General features: G+C 51.5%; 1 protein-coding gene across 2 annotated transcripts; it reads left to right on the top strand.

Annotated features, from left to right (window-relative positions):
• The first annotated feature begins 1259 nt into the window (after positions 1–1259).
• Positions 1260–23575, top strand: ptpn12 (protein tyrosine phosphatase non-receptor type 12). Of its 2 annotated transcripts, XM_030353956.1 has the most exons (13): positions 1260–1527; positions 1646–1791; positions 13289–13397; positions 14197–14273; positions 15074–15169; positions 15738–15776; positions 16090–16161; positions 16577–16636; positions 17161–17303; positions 18993–19059; positions 19410–19487; positions 20748–20846; positions 22822–23575. In XM_030353956.1, exons 2-13 carry the CDS (start codon positions 1693–1695, stop codon positions 22909–22911), a joined length of 1029 nt encoding a protein of 342 aa, XP_030209816.1. In that variant the 5' UTR covers positions 1260–1527; positions 1646–1692; the 3' UTR covers positions 22912–23575. The 2 variants fall into 2 exon arrangements, with proteins under 2 accessions (XP_030209816.1, XP_030209815.1); XM_030353955.1 differs by having other exon boundaries at positions 1260–1791.
• Positions 23576–24439: the final 864 nt, after the last annotated feature.

The raw sequence follows: 24439 nt of genomic DNA, 5'->3' as shown, positions 1-24439 counted from the left end.
TAGAGAGGGGAGGACGTAGCTTCACACATCAACACATGCTGGTTCCCGCTCCTGTTCCTCTTTAGACGGACACACCTCCCGGTATGTCCACCAGAAAAGACACCTCCAGGACATTCGTGGTAAGGATGTTTGACTCCCAGCTGTGAGGTTTTTGGTTAGAATCTCAAAAGTCTGCTCTCTTACTGTAGGCATCTTTGGCCTAGAACCCCCTCTCCCATTAATGACGTGTATACTTTATCCAAAATACCCAACAAGGCCCTTTGGATGGTGTGCCTCTGAAGTTGATCTCCAGTGACGCGCTGGGGTCAAAGGGCGAGGTCGCCTAGGCTAAAGCAGGGCGGGGCTTGTGAGCGTGATGTCATCATGTCGTATGACACCGTCAATCTGCTGCCTCCGCTTTAGGGAGTCATTAGATGACGTTGGCTTCTAGCCTATCGCGCGCCTCCGGTCTCCTGAGGTGCAGTGAGTGGTGATATTTGGGTTTTGTACTCGAGAGTCGGAGATGATTTAGCAGAGCAGTGGGCGTCTCACTCGATGAATCAACTGTTGAGCATAATGCTCTCACAAAAGTGTGTGTGTGTGTGTGTGTGTGTGTGTGTGTGTGTGTGTGTGTGTGTGTGAGAATGATGAAAATACCTGTCTTCTATTATTTGGTATTTTATTTTGCTTCGTTCCGCTTCTTTAAATATTATTATATGAAATATTTGCTTAATAATCTGTTATCCGGGATAATCTCTCTCTCTCTCTCTCTCTCTCTCTCTCTCTCTCTCTCTCTCTCTCTCTCTCTCTCTCTCTCTCTCTCTCTCTCTCTCTCTCTCTCTCTCTCTCTCTCTCTCTCTCTCACACACACACACACATGCACACACAACATATTTTCATATTTTAAATGACTTTATAGGTCAATGCTACAACGTGTACGTTAACATTCCTGAATGACTACTAGGTCGTGCGAAACATATAAGTATTACCAGATCAATACACATTCAAATCTATATTAATCTTGCAAATTCTAACAACTTCGTCACAATATAATTCATTGATTAATTGATACAGAGGAGACTACTGTACATGGTTGGGAATCTCACCAATGAAAGAACTGCGATCAAATTACAGACTTGCATCACCGCCAATCAGATACGATTATCTACGGAGTGAGTTCCAAATGAACCATTCAGGAGCTAATTTGTGGTGGGTGGTTGGCCAATCAGGGTGCGGTGCACCGACAAAGGGGCCGGTCGGGCGCTCAGCGGCTTTCAGCCCTCTCCGGATGTTCTCCAGTAGCGGAGAAACAGTGTGTGAATGTGGCAACAGGGAGACAGGGAGGGGTAGACCAGACTAGACCATGGTTTTGCATTTTTTTCTGATCCCACCCGCGATATAACCAATTATTTACATCCTACCAAACGCACCGACCACGTCGGGTAACTTTTCGGAACAGCACGCGTTTCTTTCCTGGGGATTAAAGCAACCTGAGAGCAACACAGAACAAGAAGAAGAAGCAGAATAAAGACCATGGGGCTTTAAGAGGTGTTAAAAACGATGATACTTTGCGAGGACTCCTGAAGCTTATGTATTTATTTATTTATTTTGACCACCGTTCCCCTTTTTTATGCCCGCTCCCCCCTTCCACGCCGGGGCGGTTTAGCGAGAGGAGCGCCGGACGCGTAGCGGGCGACACACACGGGGGGAAGGATGGACCAAGCCTGCATCCTGAGAAAGTTTATCGAGGGGGTCACCGCCATGAGAGAAGGGGACGAGCGGGGAGAGGACAACTTCGGCAGTGACTTCATGGTGGGTCTCAGACTTTCTGCTTCCTAACCCCCCTGGAAGCCCTCCCTCCTCCTTTCTCTGGCTTCCGTCTCCATGCATGCTCCACACTTCTCTCCAAAGCCCTCAGTGGTCCGCGGTTCGTTTCTCTGTTTTCCTCACACTAGCCGGACCCGGTCCGGGACCCCCAGTCCGGTCTGTCCTCCCTGGGTCCCCCACCCGACCCATTCAACCTGATACAGGCTCCGTGGGCCAGCTCCGGCCGAGTCAGCTGCACCACATTCCCCTCTCCCTCTCACTCCCACTCCCAGGCTCCCAGTGCGGCCTAGCATTGTCTGCTCCTGCCCAAAGACCCGCTGCTGGTTAACCTCCCATACGACCACGACACCTCGTATTTAAATGTTTACAGGGACGTTATTTGACGTGTGTATGTGGTTTCCGTTTCTCGTCATCGCCCCACGTCGGGGATACACTGCACGTCTCCCCCTAGCTCCGGTTACCACTCAGTTGACTCTGATTTGACCGAAAACATGGCCTTCATGTCCAACAAGGAGACGATGGGGCCGGTCTGGTAATGCACCCTCCCTGTGGTGTGGCCCTGTGGTGCGTTTCGGGCGTGCAGGTATTGTCATCTGTCCAGGCAGAGCAGATGTTGTGCTAACCGGATGCTATAGCGCTAGCTGCTGCTCCCACCATGGCTCCGCCGGGCGAGCGTGGACTGTTGATTTGATTTGAAACCTGTGTTTATGTTCTACTGCAGCTGTTCACTCCCATCAGAACATATCTGAATGCGAAGTCTCAAGGATACAACTCGCCCATCCACGAGTCACTCCATACAGGGGGGGGGGGGTTCTCTAAATCGTTTTATTCTGGTCCACTTCTGCCCCCCACACCGTGGGAAAGACGACAGTAACTGTCCTCTGATAATGAAAAAGCTATAACCGTGGCTCCGACTCAAACCACAAGAGGCTGCTAACGAGAAAATGTACATAGTCAAGATTTAATGCGACGTTGGGGTTTCTGTTGTGTGTTGTTCTCATGCATTTGATTGTAATTCGTGTTATTTTTTAAGAGTGCATGTTGAAATGTTGATTGCATTTGACAAACAACACAACTTTATTGTTTCTAATCTAGTAGCTTAGATTCAGAGCACACATACCCACCCCTCCTTCTGCATGCAGGCAGCTTGCTCAAGCTTGCCACATTCTTTCTCCGCCAATTTCATAACCTGGTGCTGTCGACTGCAATGGCCGGAGAGCCGTTGTCATCGCCTCGGCCCTGTTTGGTAGTGAAACAACACAGGCAATGATTCTGTGTCCTCTTACAAGGGTATAGTAGCTTTTCTGCTATTGTGGACTGTAATAGGATTGTTGTGAGTTAAGGGCTGTTGCGCAAATACTGGATGTCCAAAGTGCTATTGAGGAAGTATATGCTGGACATGGACACACAACAGTGTTCTGCTGTTAGCTGATAAAGCACGGGTGTGTTTTTATCAAATATGGGGTTAATAATGGGGTTTTCAGTCTTAAGAAAAGGTGTATGTATTTGTATGTAATGCACCCCTCCTCGATCATTTCCAAACATGGAGTCTGAGGGATAATCAAGAGGTTAACATGTTAACAGGACTTATTGGAGTCATGCAACACAGTCACACCTGGGATCGTCCAAATCTACTGGCAACATGTACTGGCTGGCAGGCTATTTGGCTGCTGGCTATTTCTGACCGTTTCACAGCTCCATCAGAGAAACCAGAGACCACCTTCCCAGTCAGTGGCAGTCGAGAAACCGGAGCATGATACGTGGATATCATAGTCCAGGGACTACTGTAACCCCCCGGTACTCTGACAACCCCCCACCAACTCAGGAGATGGACTAACATTACTGTGTAAACAACGGCCGACGACGGGATATCGGATGATTTGAAGTCCACCCTAAGATCCTTTCTTTGAGGGAGGATTGCATCCTTGGTGCTGAGATTCTCTGTAGTGCATCTAGGGAACTCTTAGGGTCTTAATTATTCAGCAGTGACAAACGCTTTTTTGGCCAACTTGAATTGAAAGGCTGGCCTTTTGCCTAAGAGGATAAAACCAGAGAGCCAGAATTAGAATGTGTCTATTTTAGCTTGTCGCTAGCACGATTCCCAAGGCCTGAATAATGCTCAACACATCGTCAGTGGGCTCTGTGGCTGGCCTCGCACACCCACACACGTACACATGCAATGTAAACCCTTCGGCGGGTATTGTTGTATACATAGGATGCATTTTAAAGACCAAATTACAGTATCCATGTCTGGGAAGGAGGCATAAATTATATGCTTTGTTTCTGCCTTCGTCACAACCCAGCTGCTGTCGGAGTCAAAGGCGCTCTGAGACTCATTCGTACCACTTGATCAGCCTCGGCTATGAGCCCAGAAACCCCCCATCAGATGGGACCCTCTGTGGTTTCACTAACCCTAGTGTCAGCCAATACATACAGGGCCTGATGGGGTTCTCCCCTGTGTAGTCTGGAGGAGTCTGATGATGGAGTCCTTCTTCCTTACCGTGCTGAGCGCAGGACAGACATGGCCTTATGAGGGCTAGGAGGTATCATGTCAAGGTTTGAGGTGGATGTTGCTGAAGTGTTTTGTCATACTCTCGGTTTTCTTGGTGTTTAAGACACCGATGACATGTTTGCGAGTGACAAGAACCACCAGCGGTGTTATGGGCTGGTTCAGAACCAGTTCATCGGGCTGTGCGGTGTGCCTCGATGGGTTGTTTTATACCCTGTTGGGTTCCCCCCCCCCCCCCCCCCCCCGCGGGTGGGGCTCCAGCCTGACAAACTATCAAATTTATATCCATCACAAAATCAACAACAACAGTAATTGTGTCTCGAGGGCGGCCTCATGAAGCTCATGTGCACCGTGGCTGCTCCCCCAACACAGCGATTTGTGCCGGCCACACAATGATCACATGTCATTCACTAGATCAACACAGGTCTCCGCTTTGACATTTTCTGGTGCTGTACCGGAGGGAGGGGACATGGTTGGTCTGTCGGAGGCCAGGGGCTCCTGATGTGTTAATGCCTTTAAGTCTGAACTACAGGGGAAGTCACTGCATGCTAATTAGGTGCAGGTCAATAACATTTACATTCATATTCTGATGGAGGGACACACACGCACACGCACACACCTTATAGTGTATACCTGGTTCCTCTATCATTTTGTTTTGTTTTTTATTTTACGGAGGCAAGGGCACATACTCATTCCTGCATTTATTCAGGACTCGCACACACACGCACGCGCGCACACTCTGGTGGACATGGAGTTGTCTAGACAGATTTTAGAATGTGCGTGTGCGTGTGCGTGTGCATGTGTCTGCCACACCTTCACCAGGGAAGTATTCAAGGCGGTTCTTAGAAGGGTAAGAACACAAGCACACAGAGACACTCCTGTTCCACTGACCCACACATATTCCATCACGTGTCCAGACACACATTAAGAACATGCAATAAAAGCGTGTGCGGAATGTAGTAAAAATATTTCCACTATCAACCGGGGGGGGGGGGGGGGGGGGTGTGTGTGTGTGTGTGTGTGAGAGCATGCGCTGTCGTGTGATTGAAAGGAGCAAGGCCTCCCTCACCATTTATGTGGCACATGCACTAGTGCACGGTGTCTCAACGGCTACTTGTGGGTGCTAGCATAGAAGACTTGTGTACTAATGCTGGGCATTATCATATTGACATTCTGTGAGCAACACCGTTGTGTGTGTGTGTGTGTGTGTGTTGGAGCACATCCAACCCCTGTTCATCCTCATGTCTGTTTCAGAGAAGGGACAGAAGGAAACTACTCGGTCACCGAAGGTGCAAAAATACCCAAATCTCATTTCTCCGGTTATAATATTGGACGCAGACCTTGAGGACGGTGTTGTTGTCTCGCTTGTTCGGTTCCTGGGTGAGCTTCACACAACCGGAGGTCAAAGTTCAGCAGTGGGATAGGCAGGGTAATGAGTGGTACTACAGTGGGCATGCCAAGTGCTTTATCCTGAAGTGTGTGTGTGTGTGTGTGTGTGTGTGTGTGTGTGTGTGTGTGTGTGTGTGTGTGTGTGTGTGTGTGTGTGTGTGTGTGTGTGTGTGTGTGTGTGTGTGTGTGTGTGTGTGTGTGTGGGGGGGGGGGGGGGGGGGGTTCTGAGTGTTGTTTTGGTGTCCTCAGAGTGCAACAGGAAGGGACCAGGGGTCTGTGATCGGTTGGCCGTTTTTTAACTCCAGTTGCTTCCTGCTGCCCCTACACACACAAACTCACACACACACTCTCACTCACACACACATACACACTCTCACTCTCTCACTCATTCACACACACTCTCACTCACTCACTCACACACACACAAACTCTCACAACACACACTCTCACTCACACTCTCTCACTCACTCACTCACTCACTCACACACACAAACTCTCACCCACACACTCTCACACACACACTCTCTCACTCACGCACACACTCTCACACTCACTCGCGCACACACGCTCGCTCGCTCTCTCTCTCGCTCTCTCTCTGTGTGCTCGGATATAGGATGGAGGGAGACACACACACACACACACACACACACACACACACACACACACACACACACACACACACACCCCCCTTCTTTTTCACCACCAGTCCTTTGTCCAGAGTTTGAGTCAACGGGCAGACATCATTTCCAAGACAGAGATTGACGACCGGTAGTTGGTGACAGTCTAGAGTAGAGTGCACTTTAGACTACATCACTTGGGGAGTTTAATATTCACCGAACTAAGGTCAATGAGCTTTTAACGCTCATCAACCGCTTTCTCCACACTGGTTTACACAAGACGCATGTTTGGTTTGGAGGATAAAGGAAAGGAGAGAGTTAGGGCCACACATATACATACACACCAACCACTAACATTCTGTGCCACTGACCTACATTGACAAAAAGTGTGTGTTTGGTGCGCCCCCCCCTCTATTCTCTGTTGCGGGGTATCGTACATTGTGTTACGCTGTTCTGAGCACACAGAGGGGCCCAGTGTGACACACACACACTTCCACCTGACTCACGGCTACCCATTCTCAGGCGCCATGATGTCACTTCCTGTTGGGGTGAACCTTCATCGGATCAAAGAGCCTTTGAGGTGGGGTCACTGGGGTCGCAGTGTGTGTGTGTGTGTGTGTGTGTGTGTGTGTGTGTGTGTGTGTGTGTGTGTGTGTGTGTGTGTGTGTGTGTGTGTGTGTGTGTGTGTGTGTGTGTGTGTGTGTGTGTGTGTGTGTGTGTGTGGGCTAGGTAGTATTTTACTATTGAATGCGATTATAAACGCAAATACATTTAATAGCAGGTTTAATTCTGTGAATGTTATGATACCGTGTGTTGAATAGCACTGATGATTTGATATATCAGAGGTCGTCTGTGGTTCTGTTTATAAAGTACGCCGATGCTTTGATTCCCGTTTTCATTCATCCATCTCTGCGTGCTTCGTGGCGCGAGTACCAGAGGAATGGAATGTTCTGGAGACTGATCCGTGGCCGACAGGCGCACCAAGGCTTCCTCTTCACCGTATTCTCTGGTACAGGACCGTCTGTGGCCGTAGTGGACCGAGAGAGGGGGATGGCAGTGGGGGGGGTTTGTGCAGTGCTAGTTTCCCCCCGTGTCGCTCGGATCCAGAGCAGATGGATTATTCAAAGAGCTTTGTCAGAGGTGACCTATTTTACCGTCTGCCTGTGTGTGTGTGTGTGTGTGTGTGTGCGCTCTCTGTAAGGTGACTGTGTGTGCATCTTTCTGATTTGACATCCAGACTTCCAGACTTTCCTCTGCCAATCACAACGTTCCCTGCTCCGTGCGAGGGGGCGTGGCCGAGGTGCAGGTGAATCGGAGGCGGTACCGTGAACGAGAATGTCCTGGCGGTTAATATGTTGACCAACGCAGAAACAATAAATACCCCGCAGGATGCCCATAAATGGGTGTGTGGGAACTGTGTGAATAATTCATCTGAGGAACACGGCATTATGCTTCTTCAACCAGGGGGAAAGTGGGCTAAGCTGCTGACAACCAACCCCCCCCCCGTCCTTCTGTTGTCTTCTCTTCCTCTTTACTTCAGTCCCGCTCTCGCTCTGCAGATCTCGGCCCACTTCGTTTCTCTGGGTTTTATTTTGGTTTCTTTTTCTTCCCCCTTTCCTCTTGGCACTGAGCTCTGTGCCATCGCACACTCGGTTGGGCCGTGTGTGTGTGTGTGTGTGTGTGTGTGTGTGTGTGTGTGTGTGTGTGTGACTCAGCTGTCTCGGTTTATGCCCTGCGGGGGTCTGTTTAGGCACTGGGCATTTCTGGAGGGCGACGCCCTGTGTGTGTGTATGTGTGCGCGCATGCGTGCGCATGTTGGTGGAAATTGAGCGTTCACAGGAAACTGGCCAGCGACGAGACACACAACTTTGCCACCCACTTCCTGTGACGCAAAGCGAGCAAGTCTTTATGAGGGGCGGATGCAAAGGAGGAGGGGGGAGAGAGGGGGGGGGATGGGGAGGGAGAAGAATAACGAAACCAGAGTGACAGCAGGAAGAACAGCAGAGACCCTAACATGTAGTTTGATTAGTCTGGTTATCAACAAGTCGAGCGGGAGGACATTTATTAGACCAATTATGATAATCTAATAATCGTTGAACTAATTTATCAAATTCATCTCCCGTTTATTGTGTAATACTTTTGTGTTTCAAATATCTATCATACAATAAAGTCTCGCTGCTTGTCAGAAAAAGCAAGCATATCTAAGTCCTCACTTTGGTCGGTAACTTGTGCGGGGCGTGTCCCCTTTTAAGACATTTGTAAACTAACTTGTTAATTGACTCTCAGAATAAAGAACACTTTCATCGACTATGGAATCCTCTGCCGTTGTCGCCCTGGCATGGGTTCATGACCTTTTGCTGCCGGCTTTACACACATGCAGTCGTCCGACTTTGCGCGTCGATCATAATGCGTTAAAAGTCTTTTAAACCGTTAGAACTCTTTGAACCGTGCATCAGGAAGAAGGGGAGTGATGTGGATTAGGGGAGATAGAAGAGAGAGCGATGGAGAGAGAGAGACAGAGATGGATATCCACGGGGATTACACGTTAAATAATGAAGCACTATAAACGATAAAGAACAAAGTGTATAGATAGAGGTTCACCCCACTGTCCCCCCCACTATGAGGACGTCCATCCAGTGGTTCAGCTGGTATTGGACTGGGAGAGCTCCCGGCGGAGCCAGTTGGTAACCAAGAGGGAGGGCCTTGTCTCTGCCAGCGGGCAGGGAGCCTCGCTGTGGCCGGGGCCCACTGGGGGCCTCACCACGGGGCCCCCCCCCCCCCCAAAAGAACTGGCTCTGATGGTGGCTCATGGTGTTCAGGAAGAGAGAGAGCTGCCCTCTTAAGAAATGGTCCTCTCTGCTCTGTCACCTGTTTCACAATCCAGCGTCTGGAGCTAAGAATCGGTTCTGGTTCAGGGGCCAGCGAGGAACTGTTGTCCCCCGCATGTTCCTCTTAAATCGGTCTGTCTCTGTCACACGGTGGCTCTCTCACCCCTCCCCTCCCCTCTCCTCCCCTCCCCTCTCCTCCCCTCCCCTCTCCTCCCCTCTCCTCCCCTCTCCTCCCTTCTCCTCTCTCCCCTCTCACCCCCCTCTCCTCTCCTCTCTCCCCTCTCCTCTCCCCTCTCCTCTCCCCTCTCCTCACCCCTCTCCTCCCCTCTCCTCCCCTCTCTCCCCTCTCACTCCTCTCCCTCCCACTCATCCGCTTCCGATTAACAACAGACGGTAGCCAGAAGTGTGTGTGTGTGTGTGTGTGTGTGTGTGTGTGTGTGTGTGTGTGTGTGTGTGTGTGTGTGTGTGTGTGTGTGTGTGTGTGTGTGTGTGTGTGTGTGTGTGTGTGTGTGTGTGTGTGTGTGTGGTGCGTGCGCGCGGGGATAAAGGGAACCATTAACTCAGTTACTGGGACTCGAAAATAGCAAAGGCTTCAACTGCTCTCTCTCTCTCTCTCTCTCTCTCTTCCCCCCCCCCCCCCCCCCCCCCCCTCTGTCTCGCTCTCTCTCTTCCCCCCCCCCCCCCCTCTCTCTCTCTCTCTCCCTCCCCGTTACTTCATTTACACTACATCCACCAATGTGTGTGTGTGTGTGTGTGTGTGTGTGTTTTACGTAACAGGATGTTACGGTAATTAGAAGCAGCTTCTGTCTGTGGGACGTAGAGACAGATTTAAAAGAAGAACAGAGAGAGGACAGGGTGGTCGCCGCTGGACCAAGCATTCCCACCCTCAGACCAAGCATTCCCACCCTCAGACCAAGCATTCCCACCCTCAGACCAAGCATTCCCACCCTCAGACCAAGCATTCCCACCCTCAGACCAAGCATTCCCACCCTCAGACCAAGCATTCCCACCCTCAGACCAAGCATTCCCACCCTCAGACCAAGCATTCCCACCCTCAAACCAAGCATTCCCACCCTCAGACCAAGCATTCCCACCCTCAGACCAAGCATTCTCACCCTCAGACGCTGAACATTCTCTTAAAGCACCATTCTGCAAACCAGTCTGGTCTCAGATCAGCGGGTCGGTGACAACACGGGAGAACTCTGGTGCCTCTGCTCCCGAAGACCGACGCATGATTGTGATAGTTTACCAAGCGACCGCTGCGGCGAAACTAAGTATTTTTTACAGAAGCAGTAAGCGAAGGTTACGGTAGCTTAACCATCCAGACTGGCACTGTCCTTTACAAAAGAGAAAAATTTAAAAGGGACTTAATGGAATTCATTAGCATATGCGAGACAGCGGAATCCATCATCGACCAATCACGTTGCTTGATTGGCCGTAGAGCGGCCTTATCAACTCCAGCCAATAAGAGTTCGGTCCCTGCAGCTCACATTACTGCAGGACGGAGAATCAAACGGGCATCACAACCAAAGGCATCCGTGCCGACATTAGCGTCTGGACACAAGAAGAGTCACAGACCCAGCTCTTCTGTTTGAGAGAAGGAGGTGTGTGTGTGTGTGTGTGTGTGTGTGTGTGTGTGTGTGTGTGTGTGTGTGTGTGTGTGTGTGTGTGTGTGTGTGTGTGTGTGTGTGTGTGTGTGTGTGTGTGTGTGTGTGTGTGTGTGTGTGTGTGGACCATCTTTACATCTCCTCAGGAGTTTGATTCTTACTGTTATCGACCGCTGCTAAGGACCTCACGTGCTACTATCAGGGGCGTCTCTGTCTGTATGGTTCTCTCGCTCTTTCTCTCGCTGTCGCTCTCGCTCTCTGGTGTGTGAACTCAGGAGGGAGTTGAAGAACCTCAGGCCACCAGAAGTCTGGACACCCACGCAGCGTTTCTCTGAGGCTGTAAGGTGTTGGTGGAGGAGGGATGGGCAGAACAAGCTGTGATGAAGCCTCGACTCTCTCCCTCCTCCTCCTCCTCCTCCTCTGAGAGAGAAAGCAGCAGAGACGTAGAGGCCGTAGAGGCCGTGTCAGCGTGCAGTGGGAGGTCGCTCTGCTGGTGCCTTGCCCTGAGCCTCCGTCAGCCCCTCTGCTGGTGCCTTGCCCTGGGCCTCCGTCAGCCCCTCTGCTGGTTGCCTCCTGGGCCTCCGTCAGCCCCTCTGCTGATGCCTTGCCCTGAGCCTCCGTCAGCCCCTCTGCTGATGCCTTGCCCTGGGCCTCCGTCAGCCCCTCTGCTGGTGCCTTGCCCTGGGCCTCCGTCAGCCCCTCTGCTGGTGCCTTGCCCTGGGCCTCCGTCAGCCCCTCTGCTGGTTGCCTCCTGGGCCTCCTTCAGCCCCTCTGCTGGTTGCCTCCTGGGCCTCCGTCAGCCCCTCTGCTGGTTGCCTCCTGGGCCTCCGTCAGCCCCTCTGCTGGTTGCCTCCTGGGCCTCCGTCAGCCCCTCTGCTGGTGCCTTGCCCTGGGCCTCCGTCAGCCCCTCTGCTGGTGCCTTGCCCTGGGCCTCCGTCAGCCCCTCTGCTGGTGCCTTGCCCTGGGCCTCCGTCAGCCCCTCTGCTGGTGCCTTGCCCTGGGCCTCCGTCAGCCCCTCTGCTGGTTGCCTCCTGGGCCTCCGTCAGCCCCTCTGCTGGTGCCTTGCCCTGGGCCTCCGTCAGCCCCTCTGCTGGTTGCCTCCTGGGCCTCCGTCAGCCCCTCTGCTGGTGCCTTGCCCTGGGCCTCCGTCAGCCCCTCTGCTGGTTGCCCCCTGGGCCTCCGCCCACGCTGCCCTGAGGAGCGGGAGTGGGAAGGAAGAAATCTGTTCCGACGGTTGATCGTGTTGTGATTTAGGATGATGCAAGACTCTGTGTCTTGTTTTCCTGTAATGTGTGTGTGTTGGGGGGGGGGGGGGGGGAGAGTACCTAGTTGGGAGACACTGTTTGACTAGTGTCAAACACCTCTTTGTTTGACACTAAACAAAGAACACCTGTAGCTCTCCAGGACAACAAATCACTGCGACTTGAAATGCACACAAATATCTTCTCAATGCGTTATTTTCGCATCCAGTTCCCCCCCACCTCCACCCCCACCTCCACCCCCACCTCCACCCCCACCCACCCAGCTAGCAATTAGAACCAAGATGGCCGCCGGGCGACGCGGGCTGTAATTACCCTGCTCCCATTAAGCCAGTGTGTCTTCATTACTGCCTGCTCCTGCTACCAGCTCAGCACGCGTCCGCTGTGTGCGTGTGGGTCTGGGCTTCGTCCTCACAGATGATTCTCTTTACAACCTCCATAAACACACATCTGTTTTTGTGTGTGTGTGTGTGTGTGTGTGTGTGTGTGTGTGTGTGTGTGTGTGTGTGTGTGTGTGTGTGTGTGTGTGTGTGTGTGTGTGTGTGTGTGTGTGTGTGTGTGTGTGTGTGTGTGTGTGTGTGACACGACTCTGTTTATATATATTGTACGTTGATCTGACACCGTGGGTGTTGGGAAGGTGACAGCAGGCTCACAGTGACAGGATGAATCCTACTGTTAGGAAGGTGACAGGATGAATCCTACTGTTAGGAAGGTGACAGGATGAATCCTACTGTGAGGAAGGTGACAGGATGAATCCTACTGTGAGGAAGGTGACAGGATGAATCCTACTGTTAGGAAGGTGACAGGATGAATCCTACTGTGAGGAAGGTGACAGGATGAATCCTACTGTGAGGAAGGTGACAGGATGAATCCTCCTGTTAGGAAGGTGACAAGATGAATCCTACTGTTAGGAAGGTGACAGGATGAATCCTACTGTTAGGAAGGTGACAGGATGAATCCTACTGTGAGGAAGGTGACAGGATGAATCCTACTGTGAGGAAGGTGACAGGATGAATCCTACTGTGAGGAAGGTGACAGGATGAATCCTACTGTGAGGAAGGTGACAGGATGAATCCTACTGTGAGGAAGGTGACAGGATGAATCCTACTGTGAGGAAGGTGACAGGATGAATCCTACTGTGAGGAAGGTGACAGGATGAATCCTACTGTGAGGAAGGTGACAGGATGAATCCTACTGTGAGGAAGGTGACAGGATGAATCCTACTGTGAGGAAGGTGACAGGATGAATAACTCTTCCCTCCTTGGTTTCCCAGAGGCTTCGCCGGCTGTCCACCAAGTACCGTACGGAGAAGATCTACCCCACCAACGTAGGAGAGAAGGAGGAGAACGTCAAGAAGAACCGATACAAGGACATCCTGCCATGTAGGTCATTCACTCGTTCACAAGGACATACGCACATGTAGGTCATTCACTCATTCACAAGGACATCCGAGCATGGAGGTCAAATCACTCATTCACAAGGTCATCCTGCCCTATAGGTCAAATCACTGATTCACAAGGTCATCCTGCCCTATAGGTCAAGTCACTGATTCACAAGGTCATCCTGCCCTATAGGTCAAGTCACTCATTCACAAGGACATCCTGCCCCTAGGTCAAATCCCTCACTCACTCATTACTCTTTTACTCACACAAACATACGGCACGGTAGCTTCTCGTTCTCTGACTCATTCACAAACATATACTGACTTGGAGGTCCGGTCAATCACTCATTCACAGAGACATCCTGCCCCGGGTTTTGCTTACTCACTCACTCATTTGCATGCAGATGCACCCACACCCCCTCACAGGGTCTCTCTCTCATTCTCTCCGTGTGATAATCTCCCTCTGCCATCAGCCCTGCTGTCCCTCTGCCTCCTGTTGAATGAGCCTCGCATAAAGCCCAGGAATGCCATCCATCTGCGCCAGATGTTCATACCGCCACACACACACAAATGATCTGTGTGTGTTCCATTAAACTCTATGAACCCCCCCCCCCTCTGGTGAACTCGAGCCACCTGTGTGTACAAACTGTATAAATACCGTAGCAACTAAAGCTGCAATAGTAACAGACACTGATGACGACATGATCAAACTAATGAGTGCATTAAAGTATTGTGTGTAATGTGTTCTGTCCACTCCAGTTGATTATTATTTTCATTTCCACCCCACACTTCTCTTCCAGTTGATCACACCAGGGTGAAGGTGACGTTAAAAACAACCAATCAGGACACAGATTACATCAATGCCAACTTTATTAAGGTAAAAGCTGTTGGATGGCAGGTCCATCCTGATGCATGGTTTAGTTCTCATTGTTCTACTACGTATAATTGTTATGTACATTTCAACAATTTCATTGTCTTGCATGAATTCATCATCATCTTACACAGCGAAAAAATGAACTGCAATGATTTCAGGATTAATTAATTTAACACATAATACAACACTTAATTTGCCAATTTTCAAGTTTAAGTAGAAGTATTATGTCTTATTCAATGTTCATCCCTCCTCCTCCTCCCTCCTCCCTCCTCCTCCTCCTCTCCCTCCTCTTCCTCCTCCTCTCCCTCCTCCTCCTCCTCTCCCTCCTCTCCCTCCTCCTCTTCCTCTTCCTCCTCCTCTCCCTCCTCTCCCTCCTCCTCCTCCTCTCCTCCCCCTCCTCCTCCTCTCCCTCCTCCCCCTCCTCCTCCTCCTCCTCCTCCTCCTCCTCCTCCTCCTCCTCCTCCTCCTCCTCCTCCTCCTCCTCCTCTCCCTTCTCCTCCTCCTCCTCCTCCTCCTCCTCCTCTCCCTCCTCCTCCTCCTCCTCTCCCTCCTCCTCCTCCTCCTCCTCCTCCTCCTCCTCCTCCTCCTCCTCCTCCTCCTCCTCCTCCTCCTCCTCTCCCTTCTCCTCCTCTCCCTTCTCCTCCTCCTCCTCTCCCTCCTCCTCCTCCTCTCCCTCCTCCTCCTCCTCCTCTCCCTCCTCCTCCTCCTCCTCCTCCTCCTCCTCCTCCTCCTCCTCTCCCTTCTCCTCCTCTCCCTCCTCCTCCTCCTCCTCCTCCTCCCCCTCCTCCTCCTCTTCCTCTCAGGGTATGGATGGGCCTGAGGCCTACATCGCCACACAGGGACCCCTCCCCAACACGGTCATGGACTTCTGGAGGATGAACTGGGAGTACAACGTCGCGGTGAGGGGGGGGGCGATGGGATTTGAAGGGTTTATACTTCTCTAGTAGTTCGGGGGAGCCCCCCCACCCGTTCTGCCGGCGGTCCGAGTCCGCCCTGCAGCAGGGTCTGGAGGAGAGCAGCACATTTCTTTCCGCTTCCGATACGTTTTTGCGGGAGCCAATCACCAAGCTGGCTACCCCCCTTGGCGCGCTATTGGCTGGTTTAACACGTTGAAGACAGGGAAGCGACGGCAAGCAGCCAATCGCGTACAGAGTCAGTTGAACGAGGCCCGGTGATCACGCCTCTGGTGCTGAAGGAAATAGCCAGGGTACTTTTCTTGTGGATTTAGCGGTGATTTATGAATCCCTTTGAGACTGGTTAAACTGTTTGAGAAGGGCTATGTAAGTAAACGGATGTATGAATAATGGATGATTATCATTATTTATTGTTTGATTTATTGATTATTATTATTTATTGATGATGTAATGGATGCGGTGGTCATGCAAGGTCGTTTCTCTGATGGATGTGGTTTAATTTGTGCTGTAATTTATGCATTAATTATCCTTCTGCGTTTGTTTGTTTCCTCAGGTTATTGTGATGGCATGCAGAGAGTTTGAGATGGGCAGGGTAAGGCCGTGCCTTTAAATGCTGTGTGTGTGCGTGCGTGTGCGTGCGTGCGTGCTCGTGTAATATAATGCATGTTGTTGAAAGCATTTGCCAAAGCCATTGATCAGTGTTCATTGATTTCCTGCTCAGAGCTCTGTGTCCTCGTTGCTCTAAACAGTTAAAGACCAACCCATTTATTCAGAGTTGTTTGTGTCACTCCAGTGATGTGAGCGCTTTGCGTGTTGTGATGGAAGATGGGAGGTGATTCAGTGTGCTTTTTATGTTTTGGTGTTTTACTGCGGGCCAGATTTTAACACCTCTTCTTCCTGTGCAGAAAAAGTGTGAACGGTATTTTCCGATGCTGGGGGAGGAGCCGATGTCTTTCGGGCCCTTCAGAATCTCGTGTGTAAGTAGAGTGATTGTGTGTGTGTGTGTGTGTGTGTGTGTGTGTGTGTGTGTGTGTGTGTGTGTGTGTGTGTTACTCATCTAGCGCATTTCTTGAGTCTCACTACTTCATAAGTTTGCCTGTAATTCTTTTTTTTTAATAGTTATAAGATGTTCCTTGAAGTTCGCTGCAGATGAAACAAAGACATCAATTTAAAAACATAGTAATATTCTCTCTGTCTCTGTGTCTCTCTCTCTCTCTCTCTCTCTCTGTCTCTGTCTCTGTCTCTCTCTCTGTCTCTCTCTCTCTCTCTCTCTCTCTCTCTCTCTCTCTCTCTCTCTCTCTCTCTCTCTGTCTCTGTCTCTGTCTCTCTCTCTGTCTCTCTCTCTCTCTGTGTCTCTCTCTCTCTCTCTCTCTGTGTGTGTCTCTCTCTCAGGAATCAGAACAGACCAGAACAGACTACTTCATCAGGACCCTGCTGGTGGAGCATGAAGAGGTAACTCTACTCTAGCTCTGGTGTACAGCTCTGGTGTACCAGTACAGCTCTGGTGTACCAGTACAGCTCTGGTGTACCAGTAAAGCCCTGTGTACTGATGTTCTCTAAACCCCCAACACCTAAACCAAGACGTGACTGCTGTCAGATCATCTGTGCAGTGCTCCGGTTCACACCTGGATTATTCTGAGGCTCTCCTGCCCCACGCCCCCCCATTAAGCCCCTCCCCCTCCTGGACTGATCTACTTCCTGTTATAGCGGCCGTAGTTCTGCATTGGCACTCAGATGAGCGGATGAATAGGTGAACGTGTGGTTTCACGGAGGGGAATGGTTCTATTGTGGGCAGGTGCAGTTTAGGGGAGGTTCAACTGTTGTAAATACTCGTTACATGATACCATATCAAAGGCTGGAGCAATATATATATTTTTTAATATCAATCAAAGTCACAGTAAAACATTTAAAAGCATCCAATTAAGAGGAAGAAAGTGTGTTTTTAAGTAGCCTATCCCGCGTGGTCCGCCCCCCAGGAGTCGCGGAGGCTGACCCAGTTCCACTACATGAACTGGCCCGACCACGACGTGCCCTCGTCCTTCGACTCCATCCTGGACATGATCGCCCTGATGAGGGAGTACCAGGACACGGACGACGTACCCCTGTGCATACACTGCAGGTAGACACACACACACACGCACACACACTCGCACTCACACTCACACGCACACACACACACACACACGGTTCTAGAGCTCTTTCAGTGAAGGTAAAGTATGTCTGACTGTGGGTATCGAACCCAGAACCTCGGCTGTGAATCAGTCACACCAACCACTAGTCTATCCTCCACCGTACCAGGTTAGGCTAGAAGGTTTACCCCCAACACACGCACTGGGACGGGGGGAGCTGGAGGCCTTACGCAGGTGGCCTGAAGGACATGGAGGTGCTCTCCCCCAGATCCACCAGCTCGTCCAGAGGGCGCCCTGAACAGGATGTGGACTGGTTCTCATAACAGGACGACGGCGCGGGTTGATGTGTAACTCAGGGCTCTGAATCAGGGAGACGTGTCTGGGCCTGACGTGAGGCGCTGCAGGAGCTAAACCAACAGCTGAGGACGCACGTCTGCCTCCCACTCAGCCAGCGCCGTGCGGCCGGCGGGCAGCGGGTCTGGGGGACGGCAGGCTCAGTTAACACAGGTCCTTCAGGTGACAGGTGACAGGTCACCTGTCACCTGACAGGTCCTTCAGGTGACAGGTCCTTCAGCTGACAGGTGACAGGTGACAGGTGTCAGGTCCTTCAGGTGACAGGTGTCAGGTCCTTCAGGTGACAGGTGACAGGTTGACAGTTACTTTCACAAGCGGTGAAGAAATTATCAAATGCAAATGCACGGTGCATTATAGGAGCAACGGTAGTGTAGCACAGAAGTATTGTACTCTTTGCGTTTTAGGATTATAGTATTGTTTCAGGTTTAGAACAAATACATTTTTCAAAAGAAAAACTAATTATGAAAGAAAAAGAATTCAAACATCAGCACACACACACACACACACACACACACACACACACACACACACACACACACACACACACACACACACACACACACACACACACACACACACACACACACTGTGTTTTATAAGGAGCGGCCTGGGGACAGTTCCTCTCCCAGCAGGGTGTGTGTACTCGTGTGGGGGGTGTATGTGTGAGCATGCACGCAGGAGGAAACATGTGAATGTGTAGCTACTGTGCTTGTAAGACCAAACAGAAAAGCTCCCGCAGAATGGGCGATGGTTTAATACGTGTGTGTGAGACGTGATGTCATGCAGCCTCAATGTGTTCGTGTGACTCTTTTGTGAGTTTAAGTGTGTGTGTGTGGGGGGGGGGGGGACACGTGTTACTCATGTTGCAGGCCCTACATCGCTTATTTAATTATTTCAAACACAAGTCAATCTACCATTGATTTTTTATTACTGAAAACTGAATGAAAAATCCAATCCAAGTGTGATTGTCAAAGTGTGTGTGTGTAATTCTGTGGTGGGTGTGAAGCCCGAGAGGTGTGTGTGTCGTGTTCTTGGCCTGGCACACTCATTACGCTTGGCATCTGCTGAAGTGTGAGAGACCTGAAACCAAAGTGTGTGTGTGTGTGTGTGTGTGTGTGTGTGTGTGTGTGTGTGTGTGTGTGTGTGTGTGTTTGTGTGTGTGTGTGTGTGATGCTAACACCTAGGCGACTGCTCTAATGAAGGTGCAGCAGCCAACAATAACGCTCACATCACCACTTACATCCTGGGTCCTTGCTGAGACTGTAAATTCAAACGCTGTGTGTGTGTGTGTGTGTGTGTTCGTGTACGTGCGTGCGTGCTAACAGTGCTGGCTGTGGGAGGACGGGTGCCATCTGTGCCATCGACTACACGTGGAATTTGCTCAAAGCTGGGGTAAACACACACACACACACACACACACACACACACACACACACACACACACACACACACACACACACACACACACACACACACACACACACACACACACACACACACGAAGACTCGAACACACAATCACAAAACCCATAAACACACTGCCACCAAACCGCACACGCTTCTGAAAACACACAGCATTACCAACGGGATCCCGCTACTGCAAAGCACACACCTTCACAAGACACGCACGCAATCAGAAACACACACACCGCGTCCAACGTGCGTCGTGATGAGGCTGACTGACGTACGAGCTTTGACTGAATCCAGGTTTGATTTCTGGATGTTTTTCCTGCGTTTTCCAGAAGATTCCAGAAGATTTCAACGTTTTCCGGTTGATCCAGGAGATGAGGACACAGCGGCACTCTGCAGTCCAGACAAAGGTCTGATGAACACACACACACGGACACGGACACACGGACACACGGACACGGACACGGACACACACACACATACACACACACACACACACACACACACACACACACACACACACACACACACACACACACACACACGGACACACACACACATGGACACACACACACACACAGCTCAGGACCAGATGTTTCCAGAGCTTTCCTAGAGCTCTTTCAGTGCTGGTCTAATATGGCTGACTGTAGGTATTGGGCATCCAATCCAGAACCTCTTGGCTGTAATTCAGTCAAACTACCACTAGTCTCTCCTCCACCGTGCTCAGGCTAGGCTTGACTCTTTAGGCTGTCTCTCTCTTCTAAACGCTGTCTCTCTCTCCTAATCGCTGTCTCTCGCTCTCTCCTAAACGCTGTCTCTCTCTCTCTCCTAAACGCTGTCTCTCTCCCCTCCTAAACGCTGTCTCTCTCTCTCTCCTAAACGCTGTCTCTCTCTCTCTCCTAAACGCTGTCTCTCTCTCCTAAACGCTGTCTCTCTCTCTCTCCTAAACGCTGTCTCTCTCTCCTAAACGCTGTCTCTCTCTCCTAAACGCTGTCTCTCTCTCCTAAACGCTGTCTCTCTCTCCTAAACGCTGTCTCTCTCTCTCTCCTAAACGCTGTCTCTCTCTCTCTCCTAAACGCTGTCTCTCTCTCTCTCCTAAACGCTGTCTCTCTCTCTCTCCTAAACGCTGTCTCTCTCCCCTCCTAAACGCTGTCTCTCTCTCTCCTAATCGCTGTCTCTCTCTCTCTCCTAAACGCTGTCTCTCTCTCTCTCCTAAACGCTGTCTCTCTCTCTCTCCTAATCGCTGTCTCTCTCTCTCTCCTAAACGCTGTCTCTCTCTCTCTCCTAATCGCTGTCTCTCTCTCTCTCCTAAACGCTGTCTCTCTCCCCTCCTAAACGCTGTCTCTCTCTCTCTCCTAATCGCTGTCTCTCTCTCTCTCCTAAACGCTGTCTCTCTCTCCTAAACGCTGTCTCTCTCTCTCTCCTAAACGCTGTCTCTCTCTCTCTCTCCTAAACGCTGTCTCTCTCTCCTAAACGCTGTCTCTCTCCCCTCCTAAACACTGTCTCTCCCCTCCTAAACGCTGTCTCTCTCTCCTAAACTCTGTCTCTCTCTCCTAAACGCTGTCTCTCTCTCTCTCCTAAACGCTGTCTCTCTCTCCTAAACGCTGTCTCTCTCTCCTAAACGCTGTCTCTCCCTGTCCTAACCCTCCCCCCGGGGTCGTCTGTAACAGGAGCAGTATGAGCTGGTCCATCGAGCCATCGCACAGCTCTTCCAGAAGCAGCTGCTCTTCCTGGAGAGTCCGACCAGCACGCCCATTCACGACGGCATGGTATGAAGCACGCACACACGCACGCATGCACACACACATCGCCTCATCGCGTACGTGTGTGTATCCCTTCATTGTTTATTAGAATAAGCAAGCGAGCGAGGGAAGGATTGCGATAATAATTAATCTCAGGACATTGAAAGTGGGATAGACGGCGATTAACTCCTGGTTAAAGGGGAAGTAAACCTCAGTCTAGCTGGACAACGAGTTCATAAAAATGAAATCTGTCAGTTGTAAAGTTAAAGTCATGCAGCCAAGTGAAAAGTAACAACTGGTCTGGGAACGTCAGTGCCGCCGGGAGCAGCAGACTGTTTGGTGACAAACAGCACAGCAATGTTCAACAACACTTAACCAGCATTTCCTTGTTAATTACATTTAAAACTCCATCCAAAAGGGTCTTCTGGGTGAAGGGGTCTTCCCTAGAACCCAGGCAGGGAACTGTGTGTTTAGATGTCGCTAAGGATATGTTTGGTCATAATGACGGGGGGGGGGGGGGCTTCACTGGCAACCGTCCAATGGCGGACATCCTTGACAGGAAGTTGCGATGACCTCACCAGGCCTGGCAGACAGGGAGCCTACTGAGCGTGCACATATCCTTTTATACTAACGATAAACGAATGGAATATTTTCAACTTCACAGATTACAATGCTCAGTTGGCGCTTGAGGGCTCGACAGTAATCGTTTTATGGGGACTTTGCTATTCTGGCTTTTGCAAAACCATGCACGCACACAAGCACACACACAACAAAACTCTGTGTGACCCCTTTTCTCGAAGTCTAGCTCACAGAGACGGAAGCTACTGGGAGGGACTTCCTGAGCAGACAGACAGACAGACAGACAGACAGACAGACAGACAGACCCTCTGATGTGACGGTCTTGTATGAGGTGTGTCTCCGATTTCCCCTCGTTGGCATGGGAGAGAGACCAGTGAGAGGGGGAGGAGAGAGACCAGTGAGAGGGGGAGGAGAGAGACCAGTGAGAGGGGGAGGAGAGAGACCAGTGAGGGGGGGTAGGAGAGAGACCAGTGAGAGGGGGAGGAGAGAGACCAGTGAGAGGGGAGGAGAGACCAGGAGGGGGAGAGAGACCAGTGAGGGGGGGAGGAGAGAGACCAGTGAGGGGGGGAGGAGAGAGACCAGTGAGGGGGGGGAGAGACCAGTCAGGGGGGAGGAGAGAGACCAGTGAGGGGGGGAGGAGAGAGACCAGTCAGGGGGGGAGGAGAGAGACCAGTGAGGGGGGGAGGAGAGAGACCAGTGAGGGGGGGAGGAGAGAGACCAGTGAGGGGGGGAGGAGAGAGACCAGTGAGGGGGGGAGGAGAGAGACCAGTGAGGGGGGAGGAGAGAGACCAGTGAGGGGGGGAGGAGAGAGACCAGTGAGGGAGAGACCAGTCAGGGGGGGAGGAGAGAGACCAGTGAGGGGGGGAAGAGAGAGACCTAGTGAGGGGAGGAGTGATGAATAGACCACGTTGAGGGGGGAGGAGAGAGACCAGTAGGGGGGAGGAGACGAAGACCAGTGACGGGGGGAGGAGAGGACCAGTGAGGGAGTAGAGAGAAGTGAGGGGGAGACGAGACCATAGTCAGGGGGGGGAGACAGTCCGGCGTTTCGATCCTGGGATGGGGTCCGCTCCCAGGATCCAAGTCTGTGTCCGCTACGAAGGGAAACATCGTCACACACGCGAGTCCAAAGCACGCGCTGCATGTATTCAACTTCACCACTGGCCCAGGAACATGTCCAAACCCGGCTCAAAGCATCGGGTTGGATCCCTTTCAGGCCTTGATGGAAGAGGAAGATCCTGGTTTTGCATGTTAATGTATCACGCGTTGTTGAGAGTTGGTGCTGTTATGTAGAACTGAGAAGCTGATTGTCGGTGATTCCCAGCAATTCTTCAACACACGACTTTGTGGAACTACTTTAAATGTCAATTTTTTTAAAAAATCCACCCTGCGGGAACTGAGAGATTTGTGGTCTGTGTGTGTGCAGGTCGAGAGCAGTCCGGATAAGATCTGCCACAGATCAGACGAGGAGCGCTGGGACACGCCCCCCCCAAAACCACCTCGGGTTCGCAGGTAACACACCTTCAGTCTGACCTCTGACCTCTAGGACACGGCCTGATCCGTCTGTCACACTACCTGTTCATTTATCCTGAGGTTTGAGTTGAATGATCCTGCGTCCAGCACAATCCAAGCACACTGCTGACAAACGCTTTAAGGGATTCAAAGCTTTTTAACGTGCACTTCCCTCAAGGCCCTCAAAACGGGGGCCGCGGTAGACCTGGGAGAGGGCTAAAAAATGTTACTAAAGAAAAGAGGAAGTCGACAAGTAACTCCTCTCCTTCCACGACCAGAAGGTGAATATTCTGGCTGCGGCCGGGGTTTCGGAGAAGCCAGTATCTCATCATGTCGCCTTGGTCTCACACACATCGTGGTCACTTAATGATTCATAGTGCATCCATTTTCGGATGCGTCTGCAGGTGTCCCTAAGAGAAGATTAAAGATGTTCTAAAACATCAAACCACGCAGTATTATACTGCCTGCAGTACCGTGTTCCCTCCCTGCGACACTGCCTGAGGTGGAAGAAGCCTCTTCCTCCCGGCTGCCTCAGACTCATTCAGATCACTCATTACAGCCCCCTCTCTAACCTGCAGAGGGCTGCCCTCAGCCCACCGTCGGCGTATCTGTTTGTTTCCAAATCCGGTTAACGGTGATTCGTTCATGAGAGCCAATGGGCTTCCATCAGGCGGGGAGGGAGGAGGGGAGAGGGCGGGGGGGAGAGAGGGAGGGGGAGAGAAAGGGAGAGAAAGTGAGAGAGAGGGACTGAGTTAGTTTAACTCTCAAAGAAGGGGGTAGACATATTTCCAGAGGTGTGGGTGGGGGGATTTTAAATTGTTCAGCTTGTATACAGATCTGGCCTTCCTCGCTCTCTGTCACACACGTCTCTCTCCCTCCCCCTCCCTCCCCCCCTCCCTCCCTCCCTCCCTCCCCCCCCCGTTTCCTCGGCCGCCCCCTGGTATCCGCTGTGTCTCCACAGATAGTGTCATGGCCTAGTTTAAGCACCCAGCGCTCCAGTGACAGAGGGGCTATTTTTACTGCCTGCGTTCCCTGGGAACCCCCCCCCCCCCCCCCTGATGACAGCAGGGGGGGGGGGGGGGGTTCGGGGGGGTTCTGTGTATGAGACCACAGGAACAGCCATGATGCTGGCCTCAAGGTCACTCCCTCACACACACGTGTACATGTTAACATACACACACACGTGCATGTACACAGATACACATACACACACATGTAGACACACACGTGTACACATACACAGACGCACACAAGTACATGTACACACACACACACAGACTGAGCCCCCGTGCGTGGAGGTGGGCGTCCCCCCACCGTGTTGGCCTGTGGCCCCCCCTGGAGGGACTCCCTCAGCAGCGGCCTAGAGAACCCCGGGCCGGCCCTGGGGTTCATCAACGGCCCCCCGCTCTCCTAGAGGCTCCGCCGCTGCTCATCGAGTCACAGGAAGTACCTTTTAGTCGCACAACGCTCGTCTGGAGACGTAGCGCTGTGAGCAGCTCTCCTCTGTAGGGCGTCTGGATTCAGACGTTAAG

This window comes from Gadus morhua, chromosome 4 (genome assembly GCF_902167405.1).
Source record: "Gadus morhua chromosome 4, gadMor3.0, whole genome shotgun sequence".
In the NCBI taxonomy this organism is placed as follows: domain Eukaryota; kingdom Metazoa; phylum Chordata; class Actinopteri; order Gadiformes; family Gadidae; genus Gadus; species Gadus morhua.
This window is presented reverse-complemented; position numbering and strand designations above follow the sequence as displayed.

Coding starts and splice junctions, on each gene's coding strand:
- ptpn12 (XM_030353956.1), top strand. CDS start 1,693: ATGGACCAAGCCTGCATCCTGAGAAAGTTTATCGAGGGGGTCACCGCC. Junction 16,637..17,160: donor TGCTGGTGGAGCATGAAGAG/GTAACTCTACTC, acceptor TCCGCCCCCCAG/GAGTCGCGGAGGCTGACCCA. Junction 19,488..20,747: donor ACTCTGCAGTCCAGACAAAG/GTCTGATGAACA, acceptor CGTCTGTAACAG/GAGCAGTATGAGCTGGTCCA.